General features: G+C 38.8%; 1 protein-coding gene across 2 annotated transcripts in view; it reads right to left on the minus strand.

The window, feature by feature from the left end:
- PLCB1 (phospholipase C beta 1) overlaps window positions 1–18,112 on the minus strand; it is a 673,888-nt gene that overhangs the window by 115,996 nt on the left and 539,780 nt on the right. For both annotated transcript variants that reach the window (XM_077872243.1, XM_077872244.1), the window contains exons 23-24: window positions 17,532–17,641; window positions 2,382–2,514 (exon numbers count right to left, since the gene is read on the minus strand). In XM_077872243.1, coding sequence (XP_077728369.1) covers window positions 2,382–2,514; window positions 17,532–17,641 — 243 coding nt within the window. The remainder of the gene's footprint in view (window positions 1–2,381; window positions 2,515–17,531; window positions 17,642–18,112) is intronic.

An 18,112-nucleotide genomic window follows, 5' to 3' on the forward strand; every position in this document is an offset into this window, starting at 1 on the left:
CTTTCATCCATTTTGAGTTTATCTTTGTGTATGGTGAAAGAGAGTGGTCTAGTTTCATTCTTCTGCATGTGGATGTCCAGTTTTCCCAGCACCATTTATTGAAGAGACTGTCTTTCTTCCAATGGATAGTCTTTCCTCCTTTATCGAATATTAGTTGCCCATAAAGTTCAGGGTCCACTTCTGGATTCTCTATTCTGTTCCACTGATCTATGTGTCTGTTTTTGTGCCAGTACCACACTGTCTTGATGACCACAGCTTTGTAGTACAACCTGAAATCTGGCATTGTGATGCCCCCAGATATGGTTTTCTTTTTTAAAATTCCCTTGGCTATTCGGGGTCTTTTCTGATTCCACACAAATCTTAAAATAATTTGTTCTAACTCTCTGAAGAAAGTCCATGGTATTTTGATAGGGATTGCATTAAACGTGTAAATTGCCCTGGGTAACATTGACATTTTCACAATATTAATTCTGCCAATCCATGAGCATGGAATATTTTTCCATCTCTTTGTGTCTTCCTCAATTTCTTTCAGAAGTGTTCTATAGTTTTGAGGGTATAGATCCTTTACATCTTTGGTGAGGTTTATTCCTAGATATCTTATGCTTTTGGGTGCAATTGTAAATGGGATTGACTCCTTAATTTCTCTTTCTTCAGTCTCATTGTTAGTGTATAGAAATGCCACTGACTTCTGGGCATTGATTTTGTATCCTGCCACGCTACCGAATTGCTGTATGAGTTCTAGCAATCTTGGGGTGGAGACTTTTGGGTTTTCTATGTAGAGTATCATGTCATCGGCGAAGAGGGAGAGTTTGACTTCTTCTTTGCCAATTTGAATGCCTTTAATGTCTTTTTGTTGTCTGATTGCTGAGGCTAGGACTTCCAGTACTAAAAATGTTTGTATTTGTTATATAAAAAATCTTCATTTGAAAATGTCACTCTTTCAATCAGAGAAGGACAAACATTATATGGTTTCATTCATTTGGGGAATATAAAAAATAATGAAAGGGAATAAAGGGGAAAGGATAAAAAAATAAGTGGGAAATATCAGAAAGGGAGACAGAACATGAAAGACTCTTAACTCTGGGAAACGAACTAGGGGTGGTGGAAGGGGAGGTGGGCAGGGGGTGGGGGTGACTGGGTGACGGGCACTGAGGTGGGCACTTGAGATGAGCACTGGGTGTTATTCTATATGTTGGCAAATTGAACACCAATAAAAAATAAATTTATAAAAAAATAAAATATCACTCTTTATGGTAAAATTGTCTTCTTATCATTATTGATCTCAACAGCCTTCTTGAAATTACAGGCCCCAGTTCATGTACATTTCTCACAAATTCAATATTATTTGTTCTTGTCAAAATCTCACTCTCCCCCATGAGAATTACCCCTTTCCTCCCAAATAAAAGATCTGGATTTCATCACTGCTGTGCTGTAGTACGATGAGGAAGGAAGGAAAAAAAAAAAAACCATACCTTCATGGAAGGAAATTGTTCTTCCCTTTTTTACTTTATATTAACCCATTCAACAAAAGTGATCAAGTTCATGCTATTCCTCAGGTCTGTACCAAGTAAGCATCAAACTGAAGCCTATCCTGGGAAGCTTACCATCCACTGGGAAATGGGGACATATATAGGATAGAGACTTGCCTAAAACAGTCTTAGATCAAAGGCCAAAGTTAGCTGCACAGAACTCAAAGGATTTTTCTAAGAAGTGAGATAGGCGTGGATCTTTGGTAGTAGAGGAACCGAAAGCAAGAATTGGGACCACAGGGAACTGTGTCCATCCTGACTTCACTCCTCACTAGCTATGTGGCCTTCAAGATGTACTTATTCATCTCAAAACTAATTTCTTCATCTGCGCAGTGGGGAAAATGACAGAATAGACCCTCTTAGCCTTAGTCAATCCACTTGAAAAGCTGAGCAGAATGCTCAGCAGTCAGTGGGTACCCAAGGCCACTGAAAAATATGTTGGAGGAAGATGGAAAGGAATTATTGGCAGAGACTTAATTGGTGACATAGAAAAAAGAAGATGCTTGTCAAGTGTTGCTGTTTATAAGTCTCATGAAGAATCCTTCACAAACTCTGCGAGTGCATGGATTAATATTGATCACTAAATACACATGGGGATCTGGGTGATGGTTTGTTGTAGCCTCATAAGTTATTATCAGAGCCAGATGAGCACTCATGAATCTCTCTTGGCATTTGTTTTTTATTCATTCATTCATTCATTCATTTACTCCACATTTCTGGAGCTCCTCCTATGTCCTTGCATCTTTGCTTCCTTGATATTCTAGGTAACTAAATCACACTATCTCCTTGAGCGGCACAAATAAACTAGAGGCTCTTAGTCATGTTATACAGTTCTCTTTCCAGAGTGTTTACCTGGAGCTGGTTGGCTGTGGAGGGCCTGGGAGGGTGGTTTGGGTGCCAGAGATGTAGTGTGATTCACTCCGTTTTCTGCTGGATTTGTCCCAGCTTCACTTGGAGCTTCTGACGGTGTTTCCCCAGGATCAGCCTATAATCATAAACATCGTTTCATTTTCCAATTTTTTACCGTTCTTTTGTGACCTTCCTAAGCCAACAGGGCTACATTTGAGTTAGCGTTTTCACGACACATCTGGAATCTAAAATATCAAATTGAAACTGTCTGGAAAACAGAAAAACACCTTGGTGTTGAACCGTGACTATGGTAGGTTAATTATACTAAAAAACACTGATTTGTACATCTTCCAATGTCCATGCCTTTTTGTAATGCCCTCTCACACTGACTCTGGACAGGGCCATATGATTTGCTTAGGTCAGATGAGACAGTAGCAAATTTGATGCAAGCGGAAGATTGAGAAGGCACTTGTGAATTTTTCCTCTTTCCCAGACTCCTGCGACAGTCATGGAGAATAAGACACCATGTAGAGAAAAGCTGATTCATCTAGGTAAGGATCTCCCTGACTAGCCAGCGCCGGCTGACCATAAACACATGAGGGAGTCCAGCTAAGATGGGCTGAGCCTGGCCCAAAGCAGCAGAACTGCACAGCTAACCAAAAGACTCATGAAAAATAGTAAGTCATTGTTGATGTTGTAAGCCACTAAATTTGGGAGATGTTTGTCATACAGCAGTAGCTGATTTGTACAGTGGTTTACAAGTACAGATTTTGGAGTCAAATTTACCTGGATTAAAAAACTGGCCTTGCCACTTAGTTTTTTAAAAGATTTGCTTACTAATTAGAGAGAGAATGAACAACAGGGGCAGGGAGAGAGGAAGAAAGAATCTCAAGCTGGCTCAGGACAGAGCCTGACACAGGGCTTGATCTCACAGCCCTGAGATCACAACCTGAGTCAAAACCAAGAGGGATCCCTGGGTGGCTCAGCAGTTTACCACCTGCCTTTGGCCCAGGGTGTAGTCCTGGAGTCCCAGGATCGAGTCTCACGTTGGGCTCCCTACATGGAGCCTGCTTCTCCCTCTGCCTATGTCTCTGCCTCTCTCTCTCTCTCTCTCTTATGAATTAATAAATAAAATCTAAAAAACAAACAAATAAAAAACTAAGAGCTGGATGCTCAACTGAGCCACCCAGGCACCCCTGCCTGGTCTTGTATAGTATTAACAGTGTAGTATTGGGCAAGTCACTTAATTCTCTGCCTCAATTTCCTCATCTTTATAGATGAAGATGTGTCTATACTGAGTGTCATTATATTATGTACACTATAAAGTTGTTTAAAGGATCAAATAAGTAAATATTTGTGAAATGCTTAGAATAGTTTCTGGCACAGAGTGAATAGGTGTGCACAAAATAAAAAAAAAGTTTTGAATTTGTGCAATACTACCAGTGAAAAGTAATAATAAACACATTGGAATTTATGAAATCTCCACTCCATCCCCTCTAGCAGCTAGTCCACTGTGTTCTATGTAAAATAAATATATAATAAATGTTTGTTGAATAAACATTGTTCTTTATTAAATAGCTGCCTCACTAGTCATCACATACCATTGCAACAATACATTTGAATTCTTAAACGCTCTGCAACTCTTTTCTTAGAATTGCCTTCCAGGTTCATGGCAGATATTACTGACCCTGGCTATCCCAATGTTCTACTTGGTAGTACATAAAATATATATTATATTAAGAAAGAGCCTGAAGTCATTTGAAGCGCAACATTGCGATATTTTGCCATGTGACTACACACAGCAGGTCATATGAAAACATTTCTATGAAATGTAAGATGAAAATGATTGTCACAAGTGGCTTTTACTCTGTCCCCCAATGCATCGTTCAAACACAAATTCCAAAACTGCTTTAATTGATGGCAGAACTTATCATAACAGATCATCCCTACTTATCTACAATGGTCAACTCATGGCTAGTGGTATTGAAGTGCAAGAGATGAGCTCTGGGGCTAGTGGCTGGAAATGAAGTAGGAGAGGCAAAAACCTAAAGGAAGAAATTAGCCAGCCTACAGAACTCACTGTGGTAGAACTCTGCCTTTTGAAAAATGGCTACTTTGGATGGGTAAGTTCTACTTTGGTTGCATTAGTAAATTACATCCATCAGGAAAATTATCCCTAGAGCATTATGCCAAAGGGAGGGACTGCATATTTTTTGTTCACCAAAAAATTGCAATGTTGGGGTGCCTGGTTGGCTCAGTAAGGGGAACTTGTGACTCTTCATCTGGGGTCATGGGTTCGAGCAGACATTGGGTGTAGAGATCACTTAAATAAATAAAACTTTAAAAAAAATGGCAAACTAGGGGAATATGATCCAAACAGAGCGCATGGAAATGTTTTCTTTGGCTCACCCAATGTTGCCAAATATTTTAATTAAGGAGATTTTTTTTGTTGTTAATAAAATAAATTTCTTGCTTTTCTTGAAAAATCAGATCGGCAACATTGGGCCTGTGTTCCCCATGTTGGGCTGGCATGGAGCGGTTCCTGTTCTTCTTAGAATTGTTCCCTCCTTACTCATTTAGGCTTCACCTCTCTCACTCCTGCAGGTATTTGGTTTTGTGGGACACTTGAGAAGACTGACATATATCATAGATGTTTGGCCACAAAATTCATAGAGGAGATACATTTACACTGCATGGGAGGGACCGACGTAAAGGGAATGTGGGAAAGAACACTGGGACACCAGCAAAGTCATCCACTGGGCCTGGTCCCCTGGGTCGAACAAGGAAGGGGAAAGCTTCCCAGCCTCCTGGCCACAAGGGTGCTTGCAGTCACCAAACTCAGTGCCTGGGAAACCAGGAGGGAGGGTCCTCCTGTTCCATGGGCATCTGACCTTCCTCATTGATATCCAGGCAGGTTTCTGGAACCATGTGGGAGATAAATCACATTTTTTTCCAATGTGAAAGCTGGCTAAAAATAGTCCTCTGGAGGGAGAAAGGGTAAAAGAAAATTTTGACGGAGGAAAAGAGGTGATGGCAAGCCAGCTTTCAGAAAAGCAATAATATGTGGCTGTTTTTGGCCACCAAAATGAGTGTCTTGGGGGATTCAGGCTGGAAGTGTGTCCAAAATGAATCCAACAACTTATTTTCACCTTGTATCAGGTTTGCAGACATTCCATGTAGCTGTATGCCCTTGGAAAACCAAGTTCAATTGTCAACTTGAGTCAAGTTGAAGGAAAAATAAATCTCTGCTTATCAAGGTTATGCAAGACAAAGCCCTACATCCCAGAAACTGACATACTGTATCAATGCAGAGAGATTTTTTAAAAAAGATTTTATTTATTTATTCACAAGAGACACACAGAGAGAGGCAGAGGCATAGGCAGAGGGAGAAGCAGGCTCCCTGTGGGGAGCCCGATGAGGGACTTGATCCCAAGACCCTGGGATCTTGACCTGAACCAAAGGCAGACACTCAACCACTGAGCCACCCAGGCTCCCCAGACACTTTTTTTTTTTTTTTAAAGCAGCTAAGTGTTGAGTAAACATACAGGCACACATGTTACAGTTATAATTGAGGATAAAGAGACCAAGGTTAGTTGCTGGATTTTGAGGTAAGCTTTGGAGAAATACTTGCTTAGTCCAGGGCTCACTCACACCCTCAGATTCCTCCCAAAAGGTGGATTGCATTGCAGAACTCCAGGTGGCGCCAGTCACACCATACAATTTTTTTGTCTTAAAGATTTTACTTTTAAGTAATCTCTGCATCCAATGTGGGGCTCGAACCCACAATTCTGAGATCAAGAGGCATACACCCCACTGACTGAGCCAGCCACGCGCCTCACACTGTTCATGAACAGGCAGTTAATAGAAATGATGGAAATGAGCAAAGCTGACTTAATGCAACAGCTCTGGCCATGCCCAGAGCTAGACAGGGAGCTCCTGGGAAGGTGCAGGTGCCACTCTGCTTCATACCAGCCTTTTATTGCCCAGGCTTCAAAAAAAGCTGGAAAACTAATTTTGCGTGTGTGTGTGTATGTGTGTGAAACTGCCTAATTTTAAGTCACTGAGGCCAAACAAAGCACATCTTCAGACCACATTTGGCTCAGAAGCTATTTGTACACTCTGCCCAAAGGAGCAGAATTTTCTGGAATTCTGGGATTGTGTCAGGGTGAGCAATGAACCCACAGCAATGGTGGAGTGAGAGGGCTATGCTGGGAAATGCAAAGGGCCAAAGGACCTGCAGTCCACCATGCCCTATCTCCTGGCCCCAGTGACTGGACAAAGGTGGTGAGAAAAGGGCAAGTGAGGACTGAATGCTAGACTGAGGAATCTGAGGGCTCCTTGACAGTTTTTGTTTTTGTTTGATATTTGTCAGGTGTCTCTTATGATATTCCAGAAACAAATTTTATTTATTAGTTTCATGTGAATCTATGATGGTGAATACATCAGACTGATGTTTAAGATATTGTGTTAACCAAGGGCAGGATGTACAAATTCTAATACCTGTCTGTCATGAAGAGTGCTAACAGAAGCAACTGTAGATCACTCAGTGCTAGATGGTATTAGACACACCAGCCTCACTGCAGCCAGCGTGGGATGCCCTCTCAACTCCACTATAAAGGAAAGGAATCCAAGACATTGGGGTTCCTGGGTGGCCCAGTTCGTTAAGCGTCTGCCTCCAGCTCAGGCCATGATCTCAGAGTCCTAGGATCAAGTCCTCTGTCAGGCTCCCTGCTCAGCAGGGAGTCTTTCTTCCTCTGCCTCTCTCCCTCCCCACCATTCATGTGCTCTCTTTCTCGCTCACTCACTCTCTCTCAAATAGATAAAATCTTTAAAAAAAAGAAATCCAAGGTGTCATTAAAGGTCTTTTTTTTTTTTTAAGATTTCGTTTATTTATTCATGAGACACACACACACAGAGGCAGAGACACAGGCAGAGGGAGAAGCAGGCTCTATGCAGGGAGCCCAATGTGGGACTTGATCCCAGGACCCTGGGATCACCACCTGAGCCAAAGGAAGATGCTCAACCACTGAGCCACCCACATGCCTCTAAAGGTCTTTACTAAAGACTTTATTAAAAGTCATATAACTTGCTAGAGGCCACACAGTTAACAGCAGGATTGGTGTTTGAATATGTCTTAGAGTTTAAAGTCTGAATTGCACTATTGCCCTATTTCATTCAGTATTCTGTGCTAATAGCAACTTCTAAGGAACTTAATTTGAAGCTGAAATATAGAGATGTGTAAATGTAAGCATCATTCTCAGAGAGCTTACTCGGTTACACTCAAAAGGCATTATTCATGTATAAAAAGCTAAATGAGTTAAATAGAACAGCTAAACACAAATGCCTGTAGTAATAATACAATAGTAGAATTAAAATTTTGACATCATCACTGGAAAGTTGAATAATTCCCTTTTATAGATATGTGAGCTGAAAAGCAGAAACCAAATTCCTTGTCGTGCTCAAAAGAATCAGTGGAAGTCAACACCTATGACTTTATTTCTGCCCAGTCTTTTCCCAAATATTCTTTTTTATCAGTTTGAATAAAATAAGCATGAAATCCTTTCACATCTTACTGGAAATTACAAAATAAACAAAAGAACAAGAAATGTCAGTTTTGTCAATTTAATAGAGATCTTCCTGGAATCCAATTAAATAAATTTCAAGGAAAGTTCAGAAAATAGTTGCGCTAGAGTTCGCTTAGATGGGTGGAGAAAATTGTGCATAATGAACAACAGCAGTAGGTGCTTGCCCTCTAGTGGCCAAATGTAAGTATTACATTATTTTTTCCTTCAAAACATGGAATAATGGATCTGTTACAACACCAAGATTTTATTTTAAAAAAATTATGTCTTTCCTACTTCCAAAGAGAACAGAAGTGACTTTAAAGTATATCACAAGTGTATAAATAAGAGGATAGCTGGAAAGACCGTTTTTTAACAAGTTTTGCAGGAGGAGATGCCATTTGGTATGCTAGTTGGAAAGACTTCCCTCCACGGCATTGAAAATTTGGATCTGACAATCAAGGAATGGAAAACTAGGATTTGGAGGATTTATTCAAGAGGGTAATAGAGTAAGTAAGAGGTCTTCCAGATACCAAATATCTATTGTATTACTGGAGGTGTTGGGTCATGCTGACCTGCCCGAGTCACCTAAAAAGTACAGTCCCCTCTGTGTAGTGTTTAGGATGACAGCAGCTTGATTCAGATACCAGATGAATAAGGGGCAAGGTCATCAGTTTTTTACAGAATATCAAGGTCAAGGTTTATAATTTCGTCACGTAGAAATCCAATCCAGTCAGGACAGGTGTGGGCAGGGAGGATGGTTTTGCCAGAACTAGCTTTTCCCTCAGGATAGAACTCCCTCAAACACATGTATTAATTGGTGCCTTGAATTTATATTACCTGAATGAAATTAAATAATGTATCAACTGCACAGCTCTAAGGAATTAAAAACATCTCTAAAAACCTCCTGATGTATGTAATCTGAAGTATTTCAGGATGCAGTATACTAGTATTTGCTGACTAGTATACTAGTATATACCGGCTTCGAAATGAATCAAAAAATAAGACAGAATAATGAGTGGATAGAGAGATGGAGAGAGATATAGATGTGATAAAGCAAAGGCATCAAAATTTAAATTGTGGAACCCAGGTGATTGATACATAGATATTCATTACACAATTCTTTCAACATTTGGGTACACTTAAACATTTTTATAATAAATGATGGTAAAACTATATTGTGAAGAATCTACCAGACTGAGTTAGATGCATGAGACAACTTTAAAGAGCTGAATAAATTTATCTGTTGACTTCAGTTTTTGTCATATCTGTGATCGCATACAAAAATCATCAGCATTCACATCGTATCTTTGTTGAAACATCTGTGACAGCTGTAAGTTGACATGTATATGCATGGATTTTAATTAATGTTAGTCTTCCTCCAAATTATAAGGCCTATGAGAGCATCTGATTTCGCTCATCATTATATATAGTATGTGATGCCAGCATGGTGACTGGCAAAGTTGTGTTCAAATATTTTTTTATTGAACAAATAAATGAAGAAATTTGCATTTTGTTTTTAGCTCATATATAATTACTACATATACTATCACTGACAAGTTCCTGAAACTAAAGAACCACCCATTATGCTAACATAAAAAAACACATTTTTTGAATGAATGAATCAGTGAGTGAATGAAGATGCTGCTCTTTCTCTTGTCTGTAGAGAATCTGCATTTGATTCAGAATTACAGCAGCTTATTTAGAAAGAGATTAAAGGGAGACACTATTTTAGATATGTTACATATGTTATCGTTTCTGCCAACTTTAAGGAATATTTGATATACTCTCCAAAGAAATCAGAAGAAATGAATGCTTCATAGTTGGGCAGATAAAACGGATTCTTCTTTTTAAAATGAAAGTAGACAAACCACCCTTAACATCCATCTTGTGGGAATGTGTCTTTCAAATTAACTAAGCCAGATCACTTGGCAAAGACTAGGGTCAATCACTCACAGAACAGATTCAGGACAATTCCCTGAGAAAACAGTTTCTCCTGCACCCCTGCTTGGATTCTGTGATAAAGCTGACATTTTAGAGTGGATGGAATAGTGACGTTTTAATTCTACATGGGGAGAGCCCCATGTAAGAAACAGATGTAGGACTCCAAAGCACTGGTTCTCAATGTGTTGTACCTTAACCAGCAGCAGCAGCATCACTAACAAACTCATTAGAAATGCAAATTCACCCCGGACCTACTCAGTCAGAAACTCTCAGGGCAATTGGAGCATTCTGTGCCTGAAGAAGTGATCCAGGTGATTCTGACAGATGCTTCAGTCTGAAGACCTTGCTGCTAAAATTTGTAGCAGCAGCATTACTTGGAAACACCTTAAAAATGCAGAATTTTGTGCTCTGCTTCAGAACAATTAAATCTGAATCTGCATTGCAACAAGATCCCCAGATGATCTGTATGCATATTAAAATTCGAGAAGCCTCAGAGTGAAAAATATTTTCATTGAGAGTCACACTTTTACAATGCCTATGGTATGGGACCTGGCATGGACTACAGTATTCAAATTTCTGGATGTATAGCTGTTTTGGGCAGATGAACTCAAAGCTCCTTAGTTGAATCCATCGAAATGTGAAAAATTGTTATGGAGGAGGTTTGTAAAAGCAGTGAAATTGAATCAATATTTGAGTAGTTTCAACTCAAATTCATATATGGTCTTCTCTTGAGAACTCATTGAAAAAGACTAGTTCCTCCCTTTTTTGCCTATTGCTCTTAGGCAAGTCAATTTACTATTATAAGCAACCACTCCCTCTTTTAAAAATGGGGATTATATATTGTCTAGTTAGGGCTCAGTTTTATCCAGGGCACCCAATAAAATGCCTTGGAAACTCCAAAGCTGTATAGAAATGAAAGGGATAATGTCATTATCTAAAGGACATTTCCAGGGGAACTTTGGGTGGCTCAGTGGTTGAGTGTCTGCCTTTGGCTCAGGTTGTGGTCCCGAGGTCTGGGGATCTAGTCCTGCATCAGGTTCCCCTTGGAGTCTGCTTCTTCCTCTGCCTATGTCTCTGCCTCTCTCTGTCTGTCTCTCATGAGTGAATAAATAAAATATTTTTTAAAAAAATAAAGGACATCTCCAAAAAGGCAAACTTTCTCTTCCTACTCTATTGGATGCTTTAAAGTTCAGGGATTGTGAGAAATTATTTCTATAAATTGGCATTTTGCTCAGTTATTATTTGGGGAGAAAGATTTTCATTTAAAGAGAATCCAAAATGACCAGTAAACCTCATCTTTGATTTTAGTGCTGAGTTCTTGAACCATGGATAAGGTATCAAACTCTGATACCCAAAGCTTTCTCTTAAATTAAACACTGTAACCTTATGAATCACCTTGAATTTTTGCTGTCATTATTTTACTTGTGAAATCCACACTAGTAAGACCATAAAATCTTTTTCTTTTCAAATAATCAAATCCCATCAAAGGTGCCTATAGTACCATACACTGAATAAGGGAATAAATTATTTTAGATGCATTCCAGCTCATTTATAAGAACACAGGAGTCTGACAACTTAAAAACAGGCCTCTTGGAATGAGTGAAATTATGGTATTACTAAACAACTTTCCTTTCCAAAATCAAAGTGATATGTAAGACCACCTTCATTCATATAAGACGCAGAAGCCAGTGTGCAAACTAATCAAATGGAACCCACATATATAAATTTCACTATTGAAGAAGAATATAGTATCCAGTGATGTAAATGAGGGGAAGAAGGAATCTTGACATTTGATTTAACAAAAAATTTAATTCAAAGGATGCTACTGTTTAAAGTAAAGGTCTTATATTCTGTACCTAGTTATTCAAACAACATGCTATAGAGGCCAGAAAGAGAAATGAAGGGCTAGTCCTTGTTAATGGTTACTAGAAAATTGCAGTTTTGTAATTGAGGTAGTATGATGGGGTGTAGTGGAGACCCTAGCTACTCAAAGTATGCTCCACAGAACAGTATTATCCTATCACCTGGGCTTGTGAGAGATGTTGAGCTTCTCTCCACCCCAGACCTGCTGACTCAGGACCAGCATTTCATCATGATACCCTGGTCTGCACATTAGACTTCTAGAAATGCTGGTATAATACATGAATTATGGAGCTGGATGGCTTGGATTTCAACACCAACTCTGCTCCTTATTGGTTGTGTGACACTGGCTGAGAAATTGAATCTCTCAGTACTCAGTTTCCTCATCTGTTAAATGGGAATAATCATAGCAAACAAGACATACGGATGCTTTAAGACGTAAGTGTATTAATACATGAAAGGGCTCAGAACAGTGCCAGGTACATAGTAAGTACTCAGTAAAATACTTCTGCATTCCCCAACATGCTAAAAAGCAAGTGACATCCAAATATCACATTTGGACATTAATGATGTCACATAATATTTTGTAATCAATACATTGGGTATTTACTTTTTTCTCTTTACAGGTATATTTTAAAAATAGAAAATCAGGAGTGTTACTGAAGTCTTATCAGGCATTTCTAGAACCATATGAAAACATTAGAGTTGTGAAACTTTTTAAAAATTAAGAATTTTTTTTAAAAGAGGGATGCCTGGGTGGCTCAGTGGTTAAGCGCCTGCCTTTGGCTCAGGGTGTGATCCTGGAGTCCTGGGATCGAGTCCCACATCAGGCTCCCTGCATGGAGCCTGCTTCTCTCTCTGCCTGTGTCTCTGCCTTTCTCTCTGTGTCTCTCATGAATAAATAAATAAAATCTTAAAAAAAAAAAGAATTTTTAAAAAAGAAAAATATATGTATACCTACTTGTTAGAAGAATATATTCCAAGAATGGTAACAGTATCTGCAAAATTACTGAGGGCCTTTTTTAAAAAAATTTTTTGTTTATTTATGATAGTCACAGAGAGAGAGAGAGGCAGAGACATAGGCAGAGGGAGAAGCAGGCTCCGTGCACCGGGAGCCTGACGTGGGATTCGATCCCGGGTCTCCAGGATAGCGCCCTGGGCCTAAGGCAGGCACTAAACCGCTGCACCACCCAGGGATCCCTACTGAGGGCCTTTTTAATGGTATATTATGTTTAAAATTTTCTATAATACCTTTCAAAATAAAGAAATAGCTATAAGTATTATAAAGCCTTTGTTACAATTTAGATTAGGTAACTTTCTACAATTTTACTAACCCAGCATCCTGAATGACAACTTTAAAAGACACAATATAAATCCAGAAACTCAAATCTCTATTCTTTAACTTACATAAATATACATTGGATTTCTAGATAGGTATCCATCTATCTTTTCACATGATCTGAAACAAATGCCTCGTGTTCAAAGCATGGGGGAGTTTTCAACTTGCCTACTTATTTGGTTTGCAAATTACTCTATGAAGATAATTTATTAAAGTATTGCAAATCTGGGAATATTTTGCAGGTCCAATGAAGTCTTGAATTTTCAAATAGAAATGACCTTTATAACTACCAAGTTAAAAGGATTATACTAAAAAAGTCTTTGCAGCTAAAATAGTGTCCCCAGTGCCTGCCATGTCCTAGATAGAATTTTCTTTTGAGAAAACCACAGCTACTTATTTTCAGTGGCCTCATTCAAACAAACTCACATTATTACAAGGCAAGATAAAGGGCACACTGGTGTTCAATGGTGTGGAGTGACTCTTCCTAGCGTTACATGATAAGGGCAAATGATTTTTTGTCTTGAGCTTCAAAAATGAGGTCATTCAGGGGTTTGACATTTCAAAGGAAAAAAATTATATTTTCTCTGTTGGACCATTTGGAATCTATGGGATTCAATGCCTCTAAAATTATTTTTAAAACAAAATATCTAAATAGCCTCTAAATTTAATGAACATTATATTTACTGAAAATCCTTTCTGATCACCATTGCTAGAGGAGAAGCAAAAATAAAATTGACCTAAAATGCTACTTCTGTATTTTTGTAGCCATTAGTGTTGCATTCTCTTTAAATAGAGTTTTGATATGTGATGTTTGGTGCAAAGATAAGGCTTTGAAAGGACAGTGTGACAGGATCCCTGACATCTTGAAGCCCCTAGGTCTCCCACTCCTTAGAGTGACATTTTTTTTGCAAACACTAGAAAAATGGTCTCTCTGGTGCTCCAGTAAAATACACCATTAGGAGACTTTTTATTTCAACTGCCATACTATATAAGCAGAAACTGACGGTGTCTTGAAATGTTCTCTTCAACTGTGGGCTCACTCCTTGGAGAACCTGGCTAACAAATATGTAGACATCCAGGACAGAAAAAGTATTGCTTCTAAATAGGGACAATACATGAAATTTCACTTGAAAATGCTTTCTTTGAACTTCTATTTCCTAGGAGGGAGAAAACACACACACACACACACACACACACACACACACACACACACATCCAGTTGATTAAAGAGATTCCTGTTTTCTAACTGGAGAAGAATGTTATTAGGGATTATTTCTACCTACACAAATTATCTTTACTTTAAATTGTATTGTATTACATATGTTAGTGAGCTAAAGCAAGTAGAAGAGGAAAGAATTCTGGAGCTTCTGTCAGATTTCTAAGGACAGCCTCTAATTCCATATTGGTGTCCATACGAGCAAAATGAGAAATTCATTGAATTTTCTCCTCTTAATCTTTTCAAAGGTCATTGGAAAGAAAAAGTGCTATGATCTTTAAAGAACCACAGAATTAAAGAGGTAACTATTGCCATCACTCAAATTCTGGTTTCCAGACAAAACAATTCAGGAAAGGCATTCATTCTTGATTTTCAGTATAAAACGGCAGCTAGGGCAGCCTGGGGGAGCTCAGCCGTTTAGCACTGCCTTCAGCTCAGGGCCTGATCCTGGAGACCCAGGATGGAGTCCCACATCAGGTTCCCTGCATGGAGCCTGCTTCTCTCTCTGCCTGTGTCTCTTCCTCTCTCTCTCTCTCTTGAATAAATAAATATAATCTTAAAAAAAAAAAAGGCAGTTATTCAGCATTGTTGTGTTCCCTCTAAGCAGAAGGCGACATGGCGGTGGTTTTGATTTACTGAGACAATGGTCTCAGGAGAAAACTGCAGGAAGGTGAGGAAAGCAGGGTAAGAGGGAAAGAAGATTAAGTTTAAATGTGGTCTCAGCCTGGAGTCCAGCCTTAGCCTTATCCCATGGGGGCTCAGGAGTGTGAACTGCAATACAGAAGTTGCCCACCCAGAAGCAAGTCACCTGGGCTCTCATTCTCCTGGATCTTTCATTTGCTTGGCATGGGTCACTCCATTCCAGGACTAGCCTGCCAGACATCTGCAGCAAAGTAGTTCCTATCAACCCAGGCCAGTTTTCTGGAGAAGTCTGTGGCCGTGAGCCATCTGCAGCCCACACCTGCAGCAACCCAGTGGTAGTGGGTGAAGCAGCACTAAAAAGAAGCTCTGAGTAGGACACCAAAACATCTACTTGGAGGGTGAGAAGGCTCCCTCCTTCTGTGAGCCCCACACAAGCAGTGAGTGCTTAGACTAAGCCTTCAAAATTCACGCAGAAGAGGGCCTAGGTGTTTTTCATTTGTTTTTCCCCTCTGCAGATGCTAAGTATAGATGTTAGAGGCTCAAATAACTTTGGAAGTATATTTATGTCTGCTGTTCGCCATACTTTTCTGGCAGTGTAAAATTTTCCCATAACCCTACTTACTGCATACCACAAAAAGCATTATTTACGAAACTTACCAGTCTAAGTCTAAATTTAAATTTCTTTAAATTTCACTCTCTGCTGGACCTATGGGATATGATGCTGGCAGTGTAAATAAGAGCCTGGAAAATGTTACTTTTATGTTGAATATTTTCCTTCCCTTTCCTTTCCTTTTTTCTCATGTTAAATTAGTTCAAAACATATCCTAGAGAAAAATTTTCTAAAATTATGTACAAAAAACAAGGAAATAATCATATATGTACTCAAAAATGTGTTTACATATATGTTCACAGAAGATCTGATGGAACAGAGAGCGAAGAAAAGAGTGGAGTATTTCAAATATCCAAAAATAGGGGATTGGAAAAATCAGTTACGGTATGGCTATATGACAGAAGACTGTGAAGTCATTAAATGTTGTGTCATAGAACATTTAATGACATGGAATATATTTGCAGTAAGTGAAAATAAAAGGTTAAAACACAGACTGTGAATATTATTCCATTTTATGAAAAACTGTGCATAAAAAGACTCATTATGTATACACTCCATATTTACAGTGTTATGTCTGGGTGGCTTAGGTATTTGAATTACAGGTAAAATCTTTCGGATTTTCTTTTCTCACGTATAGTTTAAAATTTTTCTATGATAAACCTAGGTTTCTTTTGGAATAAGAAAAAAGTTATTTAATAAATTATATCAGCTCGGGGCACCTGGGTGGCTTAGTCAGTTAAGGGTCCAACTCTTGGTTTTGGCTCAGGTCATGATCTTGGGGTCATGGGATCAAGTCCCGTGTTGGGCTCCATGCTCAGGGAGGAGTCTGCTTGAGATTCTCTCCCTCTCCTTCTGCCCCCTCCTCCCAGCTTGCATGCTCGCTCTCTCTTTCAAATAAATAAATCTTTAAAAAACTAATTATATCAACTTTAATAGACTTGCTATTAGTTATAAATATCCAAACAATTTTCAAAATTTTGTTCTCCCATTCTGATAGTTCTCCATTTTTGTCTCATCTTTCCCCATGAATCTATCCTTAGAATATTCAAATGAAATATGAAAATACCTCATTTCTTTCACTATTTTTAATATTGGCATCATCTCTAATCACTAAATTATATTTCACTTAAAAAAAAAAACAAAAAACTAAAGGACTCGGGCAACCCGGGTGGCTCAGCGGTTGAGCACCGCTGTCGGCTCAGTGTGCGATCCTGGAGACCCAGGATCAAGTCCCACACTGGGCTCCCTGCATGGAGCCTGCTTCTCCCTCTGCCTGTGTCTCTGCCTCTGTGTGTGTGTGTGTGTGTGTCTCATGAATAAATAAATAAAATCTAAAAAAAAAAAAAAATTCCCAACTTAAAAAAAAAAAAACAAAACACCGAAAGGACTGCCCGTCTACGTAGAAGCTTTCTATTTTTAAATTTCACTTCTAATATTTCTAGACCCTTCCTTAATTATTCTTTGCATTGTGGCACCTAATTTAGAAAAATATACCAATTGTTTGGAAATATATAATGTAATACTAGTGATAGATATTTGATGGCCCAAACTATACACCAGGCATATGTATTAAGGACTTTATGTATTATGAGAAGTCACAAAAGCACTTTGAAAATTCTGCACTTTAGATTAAAGACTAAAGAAAATATTAAATGAATTGAGGATCATCCTCTTTTCTAAGTGCTTTAATCACCTTTAATCAATATGAAATCAGTTAGAACTTCAATCTGAAATGTCAAAATGTGCACTGTTCTATGTGGTCACAAAAGGAGATGCTGGTCACAGAATACCAGAGGAGAGTGAAATATGAAAAATTCAGTCAATCATGTAGATGTTTTGTGAGATGATGCTGAGCTCCATCAAAGTGTTTTTCCAATGTGCCAGTTTCTTCTCGTGAGGTGTGATGTTACATAGGCAATGCCAGCCACTGGGTGTGGAAATTATGTTTAATGCCATGCATAAGATTATAATACTCACTCACCTCTTTCTTTACTTCTTCTTCATCTTCCAGTGTCAAAGCAGCCAGTTGTTTAGCTCTCTGTTCCATCAGATTCACATATCGTATTGGATTTGACAATGCTTCAATCACATCTAAATAAGGAAGAGATATTTTAGATCAAAAGTCCTGGATACATTGATAGCTACCATTCTTTCATCCATCCATGCATCCATCCAACCAACCATCCATCTATCCATTCACTCATCCATCCATGCATTCATTCATCATCTTTCTACTACTCACCTAACCATCCACCAATTCACCATCCATCTTCTACTCTTCCATCTACCATGTAACCCTCCACTCATCCATCCAACATTTTGGAAATGGACAAGAGTCAGGACCCTTTGCTGCAACCTCAGGAAGACAGAACTCAAAGGAGTTCAGCTCTGACAGCTAAACTGGATAATAGGCTCTAACCCAGGGTGCCTAAATATTCCATAGTTTTTAGTTTCTTTTTGAGGGTCCATCCATTCCAGCACTTGTCCTATTTGGCCCAAATGGTGTTTCATAAATGTAGGAAGACATTTCACATTTTAAAAAGCCTGCTTTACAGACTGTTT

This window comes from Canis aureus, chromosome 26, assembly GCF_053574225.1.
Source record: "Canis aureus isolate CA01 chromosome 26, VMU_Caureus_v.1.0, whole genome shotgun sequence".
NCBI lineage: Eukaryota > Metazoa > Chordata > Mammalia > Carnivora > Canidae > Canis > Canis aureus.